The sequence below is a fragment of the Mirounga leonina genome, unplaced genomic scaffold (genome assembly GCF_011800145.1).
Source record: "Mirounga leonina isolate KUSES-001 unplaced genomic scaffold, KU_Mleo_1.0 Mir_168, whole genome shotgun sequence".
NCBI classification, from domain to species: Eukaryota; Metazoa; Chordata; class Mammalia; order Carnivora; family Phocidae; genus Mirounga; species Mirounga leonina.
The window spans coordinates 30290199-30312479 of record NW_023270426.1 but is presented as its reverse complement, the minus strand read 5'-3'; the positions used below and the strand labels follow the sequence as shown (position 1 = coordinate 30312479).

Sequence of the window (22281 nt, the reverse complement as noted above, 5' to 3'; positions counted from 1 at the left end):
AGCAGGGAGCCTGACACGGGGCTCCATCCCAGGACCCCAAGATCATGACCTGAGCCGAAGGTAGACGCTCAACCAACTGAGCCACCCAGACGTCCCATAGATAGTACATTTCGGTCACACAACCTTCTTGGGGAGAAATGGTTATGTGGTAAAGAGCAAAGAAACAATGAACTCATACTTTGAAGAGCATCCTACCAGAGCTAAGAGGAAATCATCCTAGACTCTTAGGTGTGAAAGAACCCTTCCGGATCATTTCGTCAAACCTCCTTGACAGGGAAGTTTGCGGCTATGTTTAAGGTCATAGAGGAAATCAGAATCTGTTGTAGTACAACTTCTCAGAGGAATTATAGTGGACAGACTTAGGGTGACTCCCATGATCCCCACTTCCTGGTGTTCTTGTCTTGTATCATCCTCAGCCCCAAATGTGGCCTGATTATATGGCTTGATTCTAACCAATATTATGTAACAAAGTTGATGAGATGTCACTCCTGTGATTGTGTTCTATTATGTAATGGTTATTCAGTGATATATACTCTGCCTTTCTAGCACACTCGCTCTAGATTCTTGCTCTCCTCACTGAATTTGAGAAAACAAGGTAACACGAGTCATACAGCCACAAGGAAATTAATTCTGCCAACATCCTGACTGAAGTTGGAAGTTGACTCTTGCCCAGGCCAGCCTGCAGGAGAGAACCCAGTTCTGGCCAACACCTTGAATGCAGCCTTGCAGAGAACCCAGTTAAGATGTGCCTAGACTCCTAACCTGAACTATGAGATAATCAACATGGGTTATTTTAAGTCACTTTGTGGTCATTTCTCACATAGCATAAAAAACTAATATACCACGGAGGAAAAGGCAGCACAGGGCCCCACATGCTGTGGGCACACAACAGGAATGTTTGGAATAAATTTAAAAAGTTGCTGAAGACAACATCACCCATGGTACCCTTTACCTGCTACGTTCACCCAAGGATCACAAGTCTGTACTGTCCTTGTTCATTTGTTCAGTCATTGATTTACAGCAACCACTCTGGATTAGATTATGTGCTGGGATTAAGAACATGAGTGAGGTGCTCCACCCGTAAGGGCTTAAATTTAGGAGGGAGCAACAACACTTGATAAAGAATCTTGTGATCCAGGGGTTCCAAATTAGAAGCATGAATATAACCATTGTGAAGATGCAAATGAATGCGTGTGTGTGTTTGCGCGTGTGTGGTGGGATACACACATAACCACCAATTTTATTTATACTACATGCCACAGGATTAAAACACCTTTCTGACATGGATGTTGAAATGTTTCCTTGGCTCCCTTTCATGCTGTGATATCATTAACTCTGGATGACAGGGCAGTCGTCTGTCCTTTCCCCACTGGAGATCAGCATGGAGAACATTGTCTAGCGACAAGGTGCTCAAGAGCCAGTTGTTGAATGAATATTTATAGCAGAGGCATTGTCCCTAAGATTTTTCTTCACCATTGAAATGCTGATTTCTAGAAGAAGGATAGCAAGTAGCTACTTCAGTCCAAGAGCAAATGTGGGAAAACTAGTTCCTATGTGTCTCTTTCTGGAGGGTCTGAGATGAACCTGAGTGTCAGTTATTGGTTCCTGTGGCGATAGCCAAGAAGACAAAGGTGATGAATAAAAATACCATCCTGTCTATTTTGGGAAATCATACATTTTCTTTTTTTCCTCCTTCAGTACATCTGGAATCAGCTGGAGATGAAATGTTTGCAACTCTCTGTTGTACTGCAGTTATTTCTACAAGTTGCCTCCTTAGAGTTTCATCTCATTCCTATAGGATTCGGAAAGCAGGGAATATATATATGTAACTTGAGGAGAGCGGGGTAATTCTTACAAAAAGGAAAAGAAACGATCAAACGTTCCTTCACAAATAGCATTTTGATCCAGGATAACTTACTCTTTCACTCTTCCAATTCGCCTCATTAGCGTGGATTTGTAATTGAGGCTTCTTTAACATCTGACCAGTTGTTAGGTACTTGTAGCCATGCGGACTTTCTATCACATTAGTCACTGGAGAGACTGTGGCAATCAACAAATCAAATAGTACTATCCCCACAGGAAGGATTCTAACAGGTTTCATTTTCCTTGTTTTCTTCATAAAAGCAAATAATCACTGTGTCTACATTTTAAAATCTTTACTCCCTGATTAAATGTAAGTTACTAGAACTAGAAACTGGCCATCACTTGGAAACTACGCTGATTTTCAAGCTGTCCTCATAGAAAAATGTTTGACGTCTTGCTAAGAAAAGTGTCCAATTACACAATTCAAAATTAATGCTTAGTGTGCAATCCTGTGTCTTTCACGACAACTGTAGAAAAGGAAGTTTCTAAAGTTGAGGACAAGCAGCTAAATATTCTACACATTTAGGAAACTACCAAAAATTAAAGTCAGTGGGTTAAAAAAAAAAAGGTACACAAAATAAAACAACTCCCCCTTTATGTCTTGTTTGGAATTTATGAAAGAAACAGCATTTATGGTATTTAAAAAAATAACTAAAGTAGACACTGCTGACAGGAAGGTCAACATGAAGAAAAAATTAAAAACAGACCGTTCTATGTAACACAGGGAGATAAATGAGTGCTTTCAGAGTACGCTTCCTCTGACATAGACTGGACTCTTCTTTCTGCTCTCATTGTGAAAACCCTTTATAAATCCTCCGAGCTCTCAAGAAACTTTGTTTTGTCACCCCAAACCGTCATCTTGTCTGAAGTACTTCAGGCTTTCTCACACAATTTAGCGTCTAGTTGTACGCCGCTCTCTCGTCAGTTGGTTCCATATGTACCATCTTCACCTGGGCCCCCAGACTGAGTACCTGCAGGCAGTGGCCATGCCTCACCTTGTCCCAAACCCCCCACCCCCCCAAGCCACAACCATGCTGACCACCACGAGTGGGGGAATGGTGAAGACATCTGCATTTTCTTCAGTGATGCCTCACCTACTTGTTAGCCATGCGACCTTGGGCGAGTTACTTGATCTTTCTAAACCAGTTTCCTGGGCTGTAAAATGGGGACAGTAACACCCTCAGCCTCCTGGTTGTGAGCAGATGAAATGAAATAAATCACAAGTGCTCGGGAGAGCACCTGCGCCCCGGGAAGCCCTCAGTAAATGGCAGCCCACTATTGCCACTGCCCCGCATTTGCTGACTGATGGGGATGATTTTGAATCTGCTACCGTGTCCAGAGACAAAATGTTGTTTTGAGTCTGAAATTAGGAAGTCACATATTTTATATATGCAGATGGTCTTTCCTTGTCTTAGGAAGCGACTGAATTTCATAGATTCTGTTTTCTTCATTCACACTATAAAAACTCAGAACTCAGGATGTGTCTTATAATCCAATTTTCTGAGTAGCTGAAAGATGTTTTGTTACCCTACATTCCATCAAATCTAGCATGAATTTTGTGGATTTTTTTGAAGAAAGATTTTTTTTTTTTTTTTTGAGAGAGAGAGAGGGGGAGAGAGAATCTTAAACAGCCTACATGTTAAGTGTGGATGTGGGGCTGATCTCATGACGTGAGATCATGACCTGAGCTGAAACCAAGAGTCGGGCGCTACCTGATGAAACCACCCAGGTGCCCCTGAAGAAAGATTTTAAAAAGAGAATTAGAGTACTCGAAAGCCTGTTCTTCTTCCCTGTTGCTCTTCACACTTTTAACTCTGCCCCGTGAGCCGGAGCCTTGGAGTGCCATAATTATTATCCTTTTAACACCTCAGATAAAGGAACACAGCTTACTTTACTGTGTCTCTGTATTTTAAGCCACTTGACACCTTCTCAATTTGATATTTGGTACTCTGGAGGCAGAAAGCCATGATTATCCAGGCAATCTCCCAATTAACATGTTTATTTGGTCACTACTGTCTTGAAAAGCCTTAATGATGTTGATACATGTCCTGATTTTTTCCAGAACACTTATGGGTTTGCTCGTTGCCCAAGCATAATTATTAATAGCAACTCCTTTCATTTTCAGGAGTAGTCTGGTTTGGATGATAAATTATATGGTTACTCTACGTGAAGACCAAGGTAGGTGTGAAATTCTTGGCTTTAATGTCTTGTATTTTAATTTTGTCTTTGTTATTTGTAAATCTGGCCTTTAATCAATCATTTGTATGGTTGAGGTAGTGTTCATTCCCTCATATTTTTACTACATGCTGGTTATACAGTGAAAAGCAAAACGCACGAGCCCTAACTCATGAGGTTTACACTGTAGGAGAGCAGCAGATATTAAGTAGTTGCTCGTAAACATGTCACAGCTCCTCAGGAGAGGTACAAAGTGCTACAGTTGCCTATCAAATGTAACACGTGTGGGGTGCCTGAGTGGCTCAGTCGGCTAAGCGTCTGCCTTTAGCTCAGGTCCTGGGATCGAGCCCCACGTCGGGCTCCCTGCTCCGCGGGGAGTCTGCTTCTCCCTCTCCCTCTGCCCACCCCGGCTTTTGCTCTCTCTGTCTCAAATAATAAATAAATTCTTTAAAAAATACATATATATGTGTATATATACACATACATACATAACACATGGGAAGTGCAGTGGGGCCTTACAGACAACAGAAATACACCTGCATTATTTTCTGACCCCAAGAAGATGTCCTCTCATTTTAACACCATGCTCAGAATGTCACTGAGTTTGCATTCATTTGCCATGGTGAGGAGTCACTTTAGTACAAAGAGGCTCTTCTGAGAATGGGCATGAAGTAATAATTGTGAGTGTGTAAAGGCCAAGGGGCAAAAAGTTAATCCTTGGTTTCTTATTTAAGTGGCAGAATGATGAGAGCAACAGAGAGCAAGGGAGGAAGGAACGGAGAGCGATGCCTGGTGTTAGCAAGCTCCTTAGGGTACAAATTGTGTTGACTTTTCTGTTTGTTTGTGTTTTTTTCCCTCCTGAATTCCTTTTGGAACACACTTCTAAGCATAGGGCAGAACAAATGAAGCCCAGAGAAAGAAGGCAGGGGCCCGGATTCAAACAGGGAAAAAAGAAAGTTGAAAGGTACTTGTAGCCATGCGGACTTCTCATAGTACCTGCCTCCTTTCTGAGATCCAGAGTGTCAGCAACCCAACCAGATTGTGGGTTGGCAATCTTGGGTCAGATGAGTGAGCATGAATACCCTGAGAAGGACACCATAGACTGCAAATAGGAAAGTTCCTCCTTAGAAAGAACTGGTGAGGACCAGAAAGTCAGTATGGCAGAAAGACTGCTTGGGAACAGGGTTCCCAGTTACTGATAAAACACCGGGTGTGTTCATTTACTTCCAAGATCCTACATGATTAACTGGTCTGCTTTCTGTTTATCTGTTGCCTGAATAGCACACTTCCAAAACAAATAGGTCCTCCGAAAGACAGGAAATTAAACAATGAGCATATAAGTATACAGGGTCAAGGCCACATACACAAACACACACACACACAGATTGTTCCATAGTGCCTGCACAAAGAATCTATAAATTATGATGCTATATCTTCACCCACAGGCTCTGTACTAATCTAGATAAATTTTAGGTAAGCATCAACTTAATGGTTGGCAAATATTTTATTTGGCAAAATTTTTACTACACTGTAAAGATGTAAACATACTTAAAAACCTTGCAAATTCTTCAAAGATTAGAAATAAGACAGTGGCAGACTCACATGTGTTGATTTTTCACTTAATGATGTGTACTTAATGCATATATTTCATGTGTGTAATGAAATGCAAGTTATTATAGTAGACAGAGCTATGACTGGGTTCAGAGAGACCTAGGTTTACTGACTTTACTGAATTGGTTCTAGTACTTTTTGGTGGAGTCTTCAGGGTTTTCTATATATTGTGTCATGTCATCCAGGAATAGTGGAAGTTTTACTTCTTCCTTACCAATTTGGATGCCTTTTATTTCTTTTTGTTGTCTGCTTGGTGTGGCTAGGACTTCCAGTACTATGAAATAGATGGAGCTAGAGAGTGTAATGCCAAGTGAAATAAGTCTGTCAGAGAAAGACAAATACCATATGATTGCTCTCATACATGGAATTTAAGACACAAAACAATAAGCAAGGGGAAAAAAACAGAGAGAGAGAGAGACAAACCAAGACATAGACTCTTAACTATACAGAATAAATGGATGGTTACAAGAGGGGAGGTTGGTGGGGGGGGGGTGAAATAGGTGAAGGGGATTAAGGAGTGCACTTATATAATGAGCACTGAGTAATGTACAGAATTGTTGAATCACTATGCCGTACACCTGAAACTAATATAAGACTTTTAACTATACTGAAATTAAAATTAGAAACTTAATAAAAAATTCTCATAAATACCCTGGATGATAATTAGTATCTCCAAATGATAGTTTTCTCATATTTAATATGGTCCAACTATACCTGCTCTGATCACTTATCACAGGTTATTATAGAAATTGAGATACTATATAGGAAATCATCATTAAAAATACCAATATCTTTACATCACACAAATTCTACTCCTGAAACCAATACTACATTATTTGTTAACTGACTAGAATTTAAATAAAAACCAAACAAAAAAACCCTACCAATATCTTTTTTTAAAGATTTTATTTATTTGAGAGAGGGAGAGAATGAGTGGGAGGGAGTGGGAGAGGGAGAGGAAATGTGAAGCAGACTCCCCGCTGAGTGCAGAGCCTGACACAGGGCTTGATCCCACAACCCCAAGATCACGACCTGAGCTGAAATCAAGAGTCAGACACCCAACCGACTGAGCCACCCAAGCACCCCACCTACCAATATCTACAAATTAAAGTATTATCCTTTTCTGTCTATTGTCTGTTAGGGTTTATAGCTACTTGTGTATTTCTTTGTTTCATTTAACACAGATTCCACAAGTGAAGGAGATACATTCTTGTATGTCACCTTTTCTTTGTCTAGTGCCAATACTCATTGATTCTGGTATTATTGTTTACTAACTGTGACTTTGAGCAAATTAAGCTCAATGGGCTCATTTTTTTTTTTTTAAATCTTCATAAGAGGGACAGTAAGACTACCTTAAGGGACTGTTGCAAGAGTTCAGTGAGGATTATCTGTCATGTTCAACAAGAACTTGTTGAATGCACCAGGTTGTAAATTCTCTCCTGTACATTCAGTGCAAGGCTGTCCCCTTGGACCTAACTGACCTGTGGATGATGCACTGGCTCTGCAGGTAGTCCAAGGCCATGGCCAACTCACAGATGAAGAGCTTCACGGTATCTTCCTGGAAACGGACATTCTGCTGCAGGTGATAACGCAGGTCCCCGCCCAGCAGGAGGTCCACTACCATGAACATATCCTCCTCATCTTGGAAGGAGTACCTGGAATAGAATTAGAAATTAAAGTGTATTAAATACATTTGCACACTATAGCATCCCAGAGGCAAATGACACCTCATAGATCAGAACAGAGTGTTCTTTAGCGAAGAGTTCAAGCTTTGGTTGCAGATGGTCTATCTTTGCTCTATGATCCTAGACCTTCAGTTTCCACATGTGTGAAGGGGAATAATAAGAATACCTACCATATTTAGTCATAGTAAAGAACAAATAGAACATTTAATGTCTTGCCTGACATATAGTAAGCACTCAATAACTATTAGCTTACAAAGCTATAAAGCTCAGGAACTAAAGAAAATCCACTCGTCCACTTACCATTAACAATCATATCCTAACCACACTATTGCAGGAGGTCCATAAAACATGAATTAGGAGGTGTCCTTGAACCATTCTCATTCCCATTTTTCCACATGATCAACTTCATTGCCCAGCAACCTTATAACAAATCATGTACCACAATAATGATAAGAAAAAGATATAAAAGGGCAATAAAAAAATGCATAGTACAAGGAAGTAATTCACTTTGGGATGGGGAGGTAAGGGAAAGCTTCTCAGCAGAAGCGAGACCTGAGTTCCATTTTGAAGGATGGTGACAGTAATAAGCACAAAATACAGCCAGTGTCACTGATGTCTCCATTGAGCCTCTTCTCTGGGGCAGGTGCTGAAGCCCTCTATGAATGGCACCCCATGGGCCCCCAAATGCTGCTCTTAGGCTCCCACTTTAGAAATGAGGAAATGAAGGCCAGGTGAAGTAATATGCACAAAGTCAAACACCTAATACATGGTAGAGCTGAAGAGTTCTCCAGGTCCAAAAGTAAGATTTGATAGACAAAAATAGCCTGCACTAAGCACAGACATGGGAAAGAACATAGTGTGAGTGGAGAAAGGAAAATAGTTTGGATTTGCTCTAAAAACAACAACAGGTATGAAGGGGAAGCTTGAGCCTAGAGACGAGCACAGGGCAGATCCCATGACAGGTGCCTTTTCACAAGTCTGTAGGCATTGGGGTGACATTGAAGAGTTTTAAGCAGGACGTACCATCAGGCATGGACTTCACACTTGAGGGAGCACGGGTTGGAGAGATGGGAAGAGTAAATGAGACACGGGAGAGCAGAACTGGCCTCTGCTGTTTGCAGAGAGCCTCTTGTAAAAAAAAATGCATTCCTGCTGCTATGATTTATTTTGTTCCTTCAAAGCAAAGACATGATTTCTAGGCACAATAATGCTCTCTGAACCAGCACTGTTTTGACATGTTTCTTTTGACATAATGTCACTGAGATCACATTTTAAACTTTTATTTGAATCAAAGAATTAAGTGTCTTCGAGCAGTGCCCAGGGATGCAAACTAATTCCTAGTGACAAATTCTTTGCTCAGGAAAGAAATGTAGACTATCAATAACTGAAGAACTGTACTTAGTATTTTTTCTTCTTTATACCAATCACTGCACTAAAGGAAAAGGTGGGGATTTGCAAGGAAAAGAAACAAGAGAAATTCAATGAATCATTAATCTGAGGCAGTAACATTCTAACGAAGACTAACAGTCCCTGATGTTTACTTGTCCAATGAATAAAATTTTGTTTATCACTGAAGACTGATTCACATAGAAGATGACAGAAATGAAGCCCTTGGGGGAGTTAGACAGAAACACAGGGGGTGCTTTTTAAAAAATCTGACAGTGAATACATTTTTGGTGTTATCTTCTGGAAATGATATTCTTCACCTCAGTGTGATGACTGGCTGGTCATCCCTGCCATAGGTTTAATGGGCACCAGAAAAAGTTCCTGGACCCAGGCTGTTCGGTTCACAAATTTCCCTCTGCACTACTGTGCATTATATTTGTTGTGTTTTAAAGGTCTTTCAGTAAGCATCAATGTGCTAAAAAACATGTAATCATGCCTGGGACCTGTTGCACCTTCAGCTGCTTTCAGCTAATGAAACAAATGATCCCTTAGGGGATGTGAGTGAGGTCTGTTCGGATTAGTGGCAAATGGGGTAGCGGTGGTGATATGGGTGAGGCTTGGGTATCAAAAAAAGAAGAGATGTCAAGGCAAACAGCCTAGGCAGACCGAGCGAGCATACAGGGCAGCTGTTGACTGCATTCAGCTCCCATGGGAGGTCAGAAACCTGGCGACATACCAGAGGACTCCTCTCCCATCTCCACTGAACTCTAAGGAGGGGTAATGGTATTATTACATTCGCCCTGATGAACAACCATTTTTACTGAGACCTGAGTGAAGCTATTTTTATTCCAAGAACAGATAGATAAAGGTGTCAGTCATAGGCAAGTTAACAACAGGGTTCTGCCATGCAAGGGATTATTAATCAAAGAAAGCAGCAGCCCAGGCAAGAGACAACATGCTTCCCTTGTCCAGTATGAATATAAATTTATTTAATCATGGAGCCAGGTTTTGCTGTTAAGAATCATTTTTCTCCTTCAGCACATCAGATTTGAAGCCCTTTATAGATATCTTAAAAACTCTCAGGGAAAGGGAAGATAAGTATTTGATTATACAGAACCAAATCCAGTAAAATATGTGGGCATAATATAGTTTGGTGATAACTAGAACATGCAAGTTCATACCATAGTCTGATATTTATTGATAAAAGAGTAAGAGCTTCCTTATACCTTGTCCATTTATCACAGAGACTCACTGTTGCATTTCCATGACTTTTATTTCTTAGCTGACAGCTCCGAAAATACTAAGTCTGGTCCCACTGCATATGAGATGCATTGCAGTGTGCTCAGTAGGATAAGAGATAATCAATAGAAGACTACCATGTACTCCACCCTGTTCCATCATGTTTGACCCAGACTATGGTTGTAGCTACTCATAGCTTTCTCTGGATAATCTTGGACCTCTCCAGTCCTTTCTACACACCCCAGTTATATTTTTACACTGTGAGCCTTGTATCATCCAGCCGCATAAAACCCTTTCACCTCTTTCTATTGTCTATAGGATCCTGTATGGCCTGTCTCTGTTTACTTTCTCAGACTTAACTTTAGATCTCTTCCATACCTCATCTAGTAATTCATGCTCTCTCCAGCCTTAGAAGACTGTGATGTGGTGTGGCCCATGCCTACATTCACGATGCTGTCCACTGCCCGGTTCTTTTCATCTTTCACCCTCAGCCCAAGTGACACTTCTCACAGAGACATTTCTAATACTCCATATTAAATCAGGTCACCTTGTTACATACAATGCCGTATTCTTGTTCACAGAATTTAGCATAATTTGAAAATATTTTCTTGTGTGCTTTTGGCTTAACTGTTTTCATTCCCACTATGCAACCAGGATGCATGCCTGCTTTTACTCATCCTTGACTCCTGAGCACCTATATACTGCCTGAAATGTAGCCTCTACAAATAGCTGTAGAAAAAAAAATAACAAATTAATAAATGAACTAAAGAAAGGAAAGAAAAAGGTTAAAACACAAGCTTTGGGTGTGTGTGATATACATACATTCCTTAGGTTCTATTCTTTTTTTTTTTTTAAAGAACAACCAGATCTATTTTTTTAATTTAAATTCAATTAATTAACATATGATGTATTATTGGTTTCAGAGGTAGAGGTCAGTGAGTCATCAGTCTTATCTAACACCCAGTGCTCATCACATCATGTGCCCTCCCTAATGCCCATCACACAGTTACCCCATCCCCCCACCTCCCTCCCCTCCAGCAACCCTCAGTTTGTTTCCTATATTTAAGAGTCTCTCATGGTTTGCCTCCCTCTCTGATTTTGTTTTCTTTTATTTTTTCCTCTTCCCCTACGATCCTGTTTTGTTTCTCAAATTTCACATAAAAGTGAGATCTTATGATAATTGTCTTTCTCTGATTGACTTATTTTGCTTAGCATAATACCCTCTAGTTCCATCCATGTCATTGCAAATGGCAAGATTTCATTTTTGATGGCTGCATAGTATTCCTGTGTGTGTGTGTATGTGTGTGTGTATATATATATATCTATCACATATATATATCACATTTTTTTTTTAAAGATTTTATTTATTTATTTGACAGAGAAAGACACAGCGAGAGAGGGAACACAAGCAGGGGGAGTGGGAGAGGGAGAAGCAGACTCCCTGCCGAGCAGGCAGCCCGATGCGGGACTCGATCCAGGGACTCCAGGATCATGACCTGAGCCGAAGGCAGTCGCTTAACCAACTGAGCCACCCAGGCGCCCCGTATATCACATCTTCTTGATCCATTCATCTGTTGATGGACATCTGGACTCTTTCCATAGCTTGTCTATTGTGGACATTGTTGCTATAAACATTGGGGTGCACATACCCCTTCGGATCACTACATTTGTATCTTTGGGGTAAATACCCAGTAGTGCAATTGCTAAGTCATATGGTAGCTCTATTTTTAACTTCTTGAGGAACCTCCATAGTATTTTCCAGAGTGGCTGCACCAGCTTACATTCCTACCAACAGTGTAGGAGGGTTCCCCTTTCTCCACATCCCTGCCAACATCTGTCATTTTGTGACTTGTTAATGTAAGCCATTCTGACTGGTGTGAGGTGGTATCTCATTGTGGTTTTGATTTGTATTTCCCTGATGCTGAGTGATGTGGAGCATTTTTTCATGTGTGTGTTGGCCATTTGGATGTCTTCTTTGCAGAAATGTCTGTTCATGTCTTCTGCCCATTTCTTGATTGGATTCTTTGTTCCTTGGGTGTTGAGTTTGATAAGTTCTTTATAGATTTTGGATACTAGCCCTTTATCTGATAAGACATTTGCAAATATCTTCTTCCATTATGTTGGTTGTCTTTTGGTTTTGTCGACTGTTTCCTTTGCTGTGCAAAAGCTTTTAATCTTGATGAAATCACAATAGTTCATTTTTGCCTTTGTTTCCCTGGCCTATGGAGATATGTCCAGCAAGAAGTTGCTGTGGCCAAGGTCACAGAGGTTGCTGCCTGTGTTCTCCTCTAGGATTTTGATGGATTCCTGTCTCACATTTAGGTCTTTCATACATTTTGAGTCTATTCTTATAGATTAGTATGATTACCAACTAACTTCGAAGAAGTCACTCATGCTTGAAGCTGTCTCATGGAAGCCATCTTGAGATAAATCTGAATCTGAGCATTGGAAGAGATCTAAAATATTTCCAATGCAACATTTTTCAAGTTGTGGCTTATAACCTATTAATGGGTTATGAAATCAGTTTGGTTGGTTCTAACAAGCACTTTATCTATTTTATTTAATTAATTAATTTATTTATTTTTAAAGATTTTATTTATTTGAGAGAGAGAATGAGATAGCGAGAGCATGAGAGGGGGGAGGGTCAGAGGGAGAAGCAGACTCCCTGCTGAGCGGGGAGCCCGATGTGGGACTCGATCCTGGGACTCCAGGATCATGACCTGAACCGAGGGCGGTTGCCCAACCAACTGAGCCACCCAGGAGCCCAACAAGCACTTTTTTTAAGAAATAAAATAGATTGAATAGCACAGAAAAAAACATCGTTTATGAAACTTTTGGTTTTGTGAATATGTATGTCTCTGTGAGTATATCTACTAGACTGTGATGAAAAATATATTTCTTCCTATGGTTTGCAGTCAAAAAAACTTGAAAATCGTGACACTAGGAGAACCTGCTGCCTATTGCAGAACTGTTGTGCCAAATCTTCATTCAGACTCTACCTTAGCAAGGGTCGGTTCTAATATCATTATCTAGAAAAACAAAGGAAATGAATTCTGATATTAGTTACTGCTTCTAAAAGCATTCAGGTTTTGGAGAAAAACTATATTGATTGATTCATCAAAGAATCAATTAAAAACACACTTAAGAAAAATACAATTAGAAAATAAATATGGGGGTGCCTGGTTGGTTCAGTAGGTTAGGTATCCCACTCTTGATCTTGCTCAGGTCTTGATCTCATGGTTGTGAGTTTGAGCCCTGCATTGGGCTTCACACTGGGCATGGAGCCTACATACATACATACATACATACATACATACATACATACATAAATAAATAAATGTCAGATAGGTCTGGGTTTAAATATCACATGTGAATTTGGAGCAAATCTTTTAAACTCAGAGAGGTTATCTGCACATTGGTAGTAATTTTATGCACCATGTGGCAAAGAGTATATTAGGTATAACATTTGTGAAGTAATTAGCACAAAGCATGGCACATAACATAGTGGTAAAGAACATGGTCTTGGGGCCAGACTGCTTGTGTCCAAATCCCAGCTCTTCCCCTTAATGTCTTTATAACTGGAAGAAGTTAGATAAGCCCTCAACATCCCCATCTACAATGGTACAAACCTCACAGGGCAATTGGGAAGTGAATTAATACATATTAAATACTTAAAACAGAGCTTGGAAGATAGCTTGCAATAGGTAAATATTAGCTCTTATTTTAATTACCTTTCTTCTTCCACCCATGAATGTAATATAGCTCTGGTGTTAAGCAGATTAATTTTATGCAGTTATTTCCCATTATTTCATAAGATGAAATGTCATATGAAGACACTTACTGTCAATGGCATAAGCCACATGATTCTCACTAGTTGGACTTTTTACTATGTGTCAGATACCATGCTAGGTACTTGATGTGTATTATTGTATTTATTATTATGTATTATGTATTGTATTTAATTGTTACTGCAATATCTCCATTTTTACCGATCATAAGAATTCAGGTTTAACTCTCAAAAAATTAGCAATTCAAGTCCATCAACATATTTAAAAAATTCTACACCAGGACCAAATGAGATTAACACCTGGAAATCAATTAATAGAATACATAATATTAATAATTAAAGGACAAAACATAAGATCATCCCATTATATACAGGAAAAGCATTCCACAAAACATTCATTCATGATAAAACTCTTAATAACTTAACAAACTTGGAATAAAAGAGAGCTTACTCAATCTGATAAAGGGCATCTGTGATAAAACCTACAGTGACCATCATACTTAATGGAGAAAGACTGAAGGCTTTCCCTCTAAGATCAGAAGCAAAACAAGATCATCTGCTCTCACTTCTATTGAATATAGTACTGTAGGTTCTAGCCAGTGTAATTAGCCAAAAGAAAATAATAATAAATCAGTAAAAGACATCCATATTGGAAAGAAACAAAACTACCTTTAATCACATACATGATTCAGCATATAGAAAATCATAAGAAAACCACACACAAAAAACTATTAGAATAAATAAAACAGCAAGGTTGCAGGATACTAGATCAGTATACAAAAATCAATTGCATTTTTCTAAATAAGCAATGAACACTATGAAAATGAAATAAAGAATATGGTTGCATTCATTAAAGTTTCAAAAAGAATAAAATGCTTAGGAATAAATTTAGGAACCTTGTGCAAGACCCTTACACAGAAAATTATAAAACTTTCCTTAGGAAAATTAAAGAAGATCTAGGTAACTAAAGACTACCCCATGTTCATAGATTGGAAAACTCAAATATTGTTAAGATGTCAATTATGCCCAAATTGATTTATAGAGTCAGTGAAATCCCTATCAAATTCCCAACAGGCCTTTTGCTTCTGCATAAATTGACAAGCAGCTCCTAAAATTTACAAGGAAATGCAAAACATCTAGAATAACCAAAATAATTTTGAAGAGGAAGAAAATAAGACTTTGACTTTCCAATTTCTAAATGTCCTATAAAGCTATAGTTATTAAGACAGTGTGGTACTGGCATATTGACCTATGTATCAATGGAAGAGAATTAAGAGTCCAGACATAAAGCTTCATAGTCACTTGATTTTTGGCAAAGGTGCTGGGAAAGGAGAGTTGGTTTAACAAATGATGCTGAGACAATTAGCTATCCACTTCCAAAAATGGTGAACTTAGACCCCACCATATAAAACAGTTAACTCAAATGGGTCCTAGACATAAAGGTAAGTGCAAATACAATAAGATTTTTAGAATAAAACATAGGATAAAATCTTTAAGACATAAGAAGAGGCAAAAGTTTCCTAGATACAATACAAAAGCAAGGTCCATTAAAAAATTGATGAATTAGACATTATCAAAATTCAAAACTTTTGCACCTCAAAAGACACCATTAAGAGAATGAAAAGGCAAGCAGCAGACTGGAGAAAAATATTTGCAAAAAATATACTCAATAAGGAATTATATCCAGAATTTACAAAGGACTATTACAACTCAATAATAAGACAACCCAAACAAACAATGGGCAGAGCTACAAATAGATATTTCACTAAGGAGAATACAGATGAAAAAATGGGCAGCATCATTAGGAATTAGAAAAGTGGAAATTAAAATCATAAATGTCATACATATCTGAATGGCTATAATAAATAAGAGGTGATAAGAAGTGTTAGCTTAGGATGCTGAGAAAAGGGAACTCGGATACACTGCGGGTGAAAATGTAAATGGTGCAATCACTTTGGAAAATAGTTTGTGAGTCTCTCAAAAAGTTAAACATAATATTACCATTTCACCTAGCAATTCTACTCCTAGCTATCTAACCAAGAGAAATAAAAACATATTTCCATGCAAAGACTTGTACGCAAATATTCATTGCAGCATTATTCAGAATTGCCAAAAACTGAAGAAAGGCTAAATGTCCATTAACTGGTGAATGGACAAAATGTGATATATTCATACAGTGGAATAATATTCAGCACTAAAGAGGAATGATCTACTAGCGCGGACTACAACATGGATGAACCTCATAAACATTAAGCTACGTGAAAAGAAGCCAGACATTAAGACATGACTTATTTATAATTTAATTTATATGAAATTGCCAGAAAAAGCAAAAGTAGAGATACAGAAACTAGATTAGTAGTTGCCTGGGACTCAGGGTGGGAATGGGGATTAACTCTTAATGGGTAAAAGCAATCTTATTGAAAGGATGAAAATATCCATAGATTGATTTATATCAATTACTGCACCACTCCATAAAATCATTGAATTGTTCCCTTGAAATGGGTGAATTTTATGACATGTAAAATACACCTCAATAAAGTTGTTATTTTTTAAAAAAGGACAGTGAATAGGGAAAGAAAGGATTATGGTGGAGAGAGGTTATATATTTGTTCAAGAATCATATTTTAGGAAATTGTGGAAGCAGGATTGCATCGAAATCCACACGGTTAACATACATGCTGTATGAACAATGACCAATATAGTTCATAAAACAAAAAGCATCCAAAGCTTATAATAAAATCCTGCCAGGGAATAGAATAGTTATTTAAATAACTAAATGCCCTTCGAGTCAACTCCCAGAATGCAGTTTCTATGCCTCTAGGGTATTCTCATTCCAATGGTGGGACATTTCCAATCATCAGCCAGCCAGGCATCCATAGAAGAATTTTTAAGAACCAATGTTGTCCATGAGAGATGATGACTCTGAAAAACAAACTGAGGGTTCTAGAGGGGAGGGGGGTGAGAGGATGGCTTAGCCTGGTGATGGGTATTAAAGAGGGCACGTTCTGCATGGAGCACTGGGTGTTATACGCAACCAGTGAATCATGGAACACTACATCAAAAACTAATGATGTAATGTACGGTGATTAACATAACAATAATAAAAAATTTTAAAAAAGATTACAAAAAAAAAAAAAAGAACCAATGTTGTCCTATGCACTCAAAGGTTAGAACAATTGATCTGTGTTTTTCAGACTCTGAAAAGGGTGTGCTCACAGCAGGCTTTTCACAGTTTCGGAAAGGCACTACCTCTTGTGAGAAGAGATCCCTCAGGAATGGGTCAAGAGGAGGTTAGGGTATACTGTCCCAACTGTTAAGTTCAGATCTGAATTTTAAAACCTGCCTTTGGAGCAGTGGCCCATCATATTGCTCCTCTCGTGGCTCTGTAGTAATTTTCCAAAGTACATCCAATGTGAAATTCATAAAAAAACACAGTATTATTTCACCTAATTCATTTGCCATGACAACACAGAAAACCCAAGGTTTGCAAAAGCCTGATTTCAATAGTTTACAAAAAATATACCCAGCTGTTGTTGTGTGTGTGTATTTAACTGAAATGCCACAGCATGAATCACAAGCTGAGGTAAAGAAAGATTAATAGCTTGGGTAACATTGGAACCAACTTGAGACAACAATCTAAATTCTGTCTGCTATAAAGTTAGAGGGGGAGAATTTACAATCCAAATAAGCACGTATGACTTCTATTCCTTAATGTATCCAAATGAGAACACTTCCATAAGGTTTGATGAGAGCCACGGTTGGTGAGGATATGAAGAAATGGGCACTCTCTTATGCTCTGATGGAGGGTAATTTGGTGAAAAGTCCTTTGAAGACAACTCAGAAGTATCTCTTCAAAAACAAAATGAAACAAAACAAAAAAAGCCCACATGGTTTTTGACCCTGTAATTTTATTGCCAGGAACTTTCGCTATGGATACACTTGAAAAATTATAACAAGATGTACTTACAAGGAGACTCATTATATCACATAAAATAAAAAATAGTTTGCACGCAATAGGGGAGCATGTAAATAAATTATGGTAAATTCACAGTACAACAATTTTAAAAAATGAGGCAGATCTACATTCTGATATGAAAAGATTTCTAAGATACTATGAAGACAAGGTGAGGGAAAGAGCAATGTTATACTACAATATGTATTATAGGGTAGATGTTTAGTGTACATAAAAAGGATCTATTTCAGGGGTGCCTGGGTGGCTCAGTTGGTTAAGCATCTAACTCTTGGTTTTGGCTCAGATCCTGATCTCAGGGTGGTGAGATCGAGCCCTGTGCATGGGCTTTGCGCTCAGGGGGGAGTTTGCTTCCCTCTCTCCCTCTTCCTCTGCCCTTTCCTCCCTAACCCTGTGCTCTCTCTCTCTGAAATAAATAAATAAATCTTAAGAAAAGGATATATTTCAAAAGTATATATACACACACAACCACAAAAGGAAGATAAATAATTATATACATACGCTGATATATGCATAATTTTCTGAAAATATAATAACTAGTTATCTAAATGGTAGGACTATAAGTAATTTTATTTTTATTTATATTTTATTTACATTTTACTTTTTAATTATATTTTTCTATTTAAAAGGCCTAATAAATATAACAAAAATATTTCCCTCTACCCTCATATGTCTAATTATGTTGTCTCCTTGCAACAAGTAGTAAATAAGCCCTAGAGATCTACTTCATGGTCAAGTGGATATAGACTACAATATTATAATCATCAAATTTTTCTAAGAGCTAGAACATAATGATTCTAACCACTAAAAAGAAAGGATAACATTACACAACAAGATAGAGGTGCTGATTATTGCCACAATGGTAATCATATTACGATATACAAATGTATCAAATCAACATGTTGTACATCTTAAATATGCACAATGTTATATGTCAAATACATTTCAATCAAAAAAAGAGGAAAAAAAAGGAAAAAAAAGATGTCATCTCATCAGGAAAGGAACCCATTTGAGTCAGCTCCTGATCTATATAAAATACCCAAACTAGTAGTTTTTAATCAGTTATTCAATGTTAACATTTCCCTAATTGTTCTAGAAATTTACTTAAAAAAAACTTTTATAGAATATTTAGGTCCTATAAATGGATTCATACAAGGTCCATACTTTGTCCTTGGTTTATGTGCCTTTAAATCTTTTTTATTCTATAGCTTCCCTGACCGGCTCTTTTTGTCCTAGTAATTTTTTGTTGAAGAAGCAAAGTCATTCTTGCTGTAGCATTTTTGTAGTCTGAATTTTGTTGACTGCCTTCCTGTCATGTCTTTCTCCATGTTCCACAACTTTCTGTTCTTCATGAAAATTGGTGGTTGGATCCCACGGCTTGTTCAGATTCAGGTTTGATTTTGGGGGAGCAAGACCTCTTCATAGGTGTTGTGTACTTTTTTTATTATTATGTTCAGTTAGCCAACATATAGTACAAGATTAGTTTTTGATGTAGTGTTCAAAGATTCCTTAGTTGCATATAGCACCCAGTGTTCATCACCACACATGCCCTCCTTAATACCCATCACCCAGTTACCCCAACTCCCACCCCCTCCCTTCTGTAACCCTCAGTTTGTTTCCCAGAGTCCAGAGTCTCTCATGGTTCATCTTCCTCTCTGATTTCTCCCCCTTTAGTTTTCCCTCTCTTCCCCTATGGTCCTCCATGCTATTCCTTATGTTCCACTGATGAGTGAAACCATATGATAATTGTCTTTCTTTGCTTGACTTATTTCACTTAGCATAATCCCCTCCAGTTCCATCCATGTTGATGCAAATGGTGGGTATTCATCCTCTCTGATGGCTGAGTAGTAGTCCATTGTATATATGGACCACGTCTTCTTTATCCATTCATCTGTTGAAGCGCATCTCGGCCCCTTCCACAGTTTGGCTATTGGTGTTGGGTACTTTGATCAGAAGGTATATAAGACCTAAGTCTATCTTTTCAAGGTGTTACCAGCTATTAATCTCCTGAATGGCTATCTCCAAGAATTCCTTAGTGGTTGTGATATTTGAATTCTATCATTTCTAATTTATATTTTAGTTGGAGTACTTTTAGAAAGTGAATATGGCTTTGACCAGTTATTTGGTTACTCTGACACAGAGTTCACATTAGAAAGGTAAAACCAATGCTTACATCTTCCTTTTATTTATCATTTTTCAAAATGACTTGGTGGTTTCACAGAAGCCTCTGAAAGCAAGCAACAAGTTTTGTTTATTTTTTTAGACATAATAAATTCACAGTTTTGATGTTATCCTCCTTATTGATGTTCCGTTCATAATGCCCATTCTTTGGCCAGTAGACATACAGTCAAGTCGGATCATGTGTTATTTTGATGAAACCCTAGTAGGCTTTGATAGCTTTTTGATCTCCTGATATGAAAAAATACTCCTGGCTATTTTGTAGGATTCCTCCTCCAAACTATTTGAATGATAGAAGTGTTGTCACCGTTACTAGGTCTTTTCAGTGGAGCGAGCTAGGAACAGATGGAGATATTTGGTATAGGGACAGGTACAATGTGTCCAGGAACACACAAATGGAACCTAATGTAAATACATTGTAAGATCTTAAGGGTACTTTCTATTGACATTCAAGACAACAGAAATTCTTAATCTCATCAGTATAATACCAGTGATTCCTTTCTCCCTTACTGAAAATCTTGGTTCTCAGGGATTTTGAGATCTCTCAAGGAGGTTCACCAAATAATCCTTCATTGTTTGCTTTATCCCATCATATAGAAAAAAACACTCTCAGAATTGCAACATGAACACTACCTCCTACAACACCATTACGACAAACACTTTAAGATGTTTTTGCTATTCTTTTTTGTCATTGAGGTATATTTCACCAATGATGTACAGTAAAGTTATTGCTTGAAGGTTACTTGGAATAGTACATTTCTGTGTGGTTATGCCACAAACTGGATATATACTTAGGTTAATTTGTTTCATTTTATGTTGCATTTTTTGGAATTCTTTTAAAAATTTAATTCTGCTTTATAGTTATGTAAAACATTTATGTTTTCAAAGTGAAATCTGCAAAACAAGGTATACTGAGAAAACTCGAGATTCTATCTCTTTCTATTTCTTGTAATCCCTCCATCTCTTCATTAAAACTTCTTTGAAAATATTTTTATTGCGGTAAAATATATATAGTATAAAGTTTATCATTTTAACCACTTTAAGTGTATGCTTCAGTGACATTAAATGCATTGACACTGTTGTGCAAACATCACCACTATGTACTCCAGAATTTTTCTTCATCCCATACAGACATTGTACCCATTAAATAACCCCTCATTCTTCCTTCTCCCCCCACCTCTATTTTCTATCTCTATGAATTTGTGTGTTCTAGGCACCTTGTCCAAGTGGTTTGTCCTTTTGTATCTGGCTTATCTCCCTTACCATAATGTTTTCAAGGTTCATTCATGTTGTAGCATGTGGCAGAATTTCATTCTGTTTTAGGCTGAATAAGACTCGAGTGGATGCATATGCCATGTTTTGTTGATCCACCCATCTGTTGATGGATATATGGCTTGTTTCTACCTTTTGATTGTTGTAATAATGTTGCTATGAACATGGGTGTACGAGTATTGGTTTGAGTCCCTGCTTTCAATTATTTTAGTACATGCTTAGGAGTGGAATACCTGGATTGCATGGTAATTCTACATTTAACTTTTGGAGGAGGCACCAAAATGTTCTCCACAGGGCCTTCACCATTTTACATTCCTACTGGCAATGCACAATGGTTCCATTTTCTTCACAACCTTACTAACACCTTTTATTTTCTATTTAAAAAGAAATAGTAGCCTTTCCAATCAGTGTGAAGTGGTATATCATTTCGGTTTTAATGTGCATTTCCCTAGTGTCTAGCAATGTTGAACACATCTTCATGGGCTTGTTGGCCATTTGTTTATCTTCTTTGGAAAAAATATCTCTTTAGACACTTCATCCATTTTTAAATCAAGTTATTTCTCTTTCTTGTTATTGTAGGAGTCCTTTATGTATTCTAGATGCAAGTCCCTTATCAGATACATGATTTGCAGATACTCTCTCCCATCCTGTGGATAGTCTTTTCACTTTCTTGATGGTGTCTTTGAAGGACAAATGTTTTTCATTTTGATGGGGTCTGATTTATCTGTTTTTCTTCTTTTGTTAACTGTGCTTCTGGTGTCCTATCCAAGAAACCATTGCCTAATCTAAGGTCACAAAGATTAACACCTTTTTTTGTTAAAAAGAGTCTTATAGTCTTAGCTCTTACATTTAGGTCTGCCATCCATTTTGAGTTCATTTTTGTGTAGAATGTGAGGTAGGGATCCAACTTCATTCTATGCATTTGGATATCTAGTTGTCCCAGCACCATTTGTTAGAAAGACATTTTCCCATTGAATTGTCTTAGCACCCTGGTCAAAAGTTAACTGACTGTAAATGTGAGTTTATTTTTAGATGCTCAGTTCTGTCCCATGACTAACTTTATGCCAGCACCGCACTGTCTTGATTACTATAGCTTTGGAGTAAGTTTTGAAATT

At 38.0% G+C, this 22281-nt stretch overlaps 1 protein-coding gene across 1 annotated transcript in view; it reads right to left on the bottom strand.

Moving 5' to 3' along the window:
* The window catches only part of STK32A (serine/threonine kinase 32A), a 120159-nt gene that overhangs the window by 53003 nt on the left and 44875 nt on the right, over window positions 1–22281 (bottom strand). The window contains exon 4 of the mRNA XM_035014410.1: window positions 7131–7304. Coding sequence (XP_034870301.1) covers window positions 7131–7304 — 174 coding nt within the window. The remainder of the gene's footprint in view (window positions 1–7130; window positions 7305–22281) is intronic.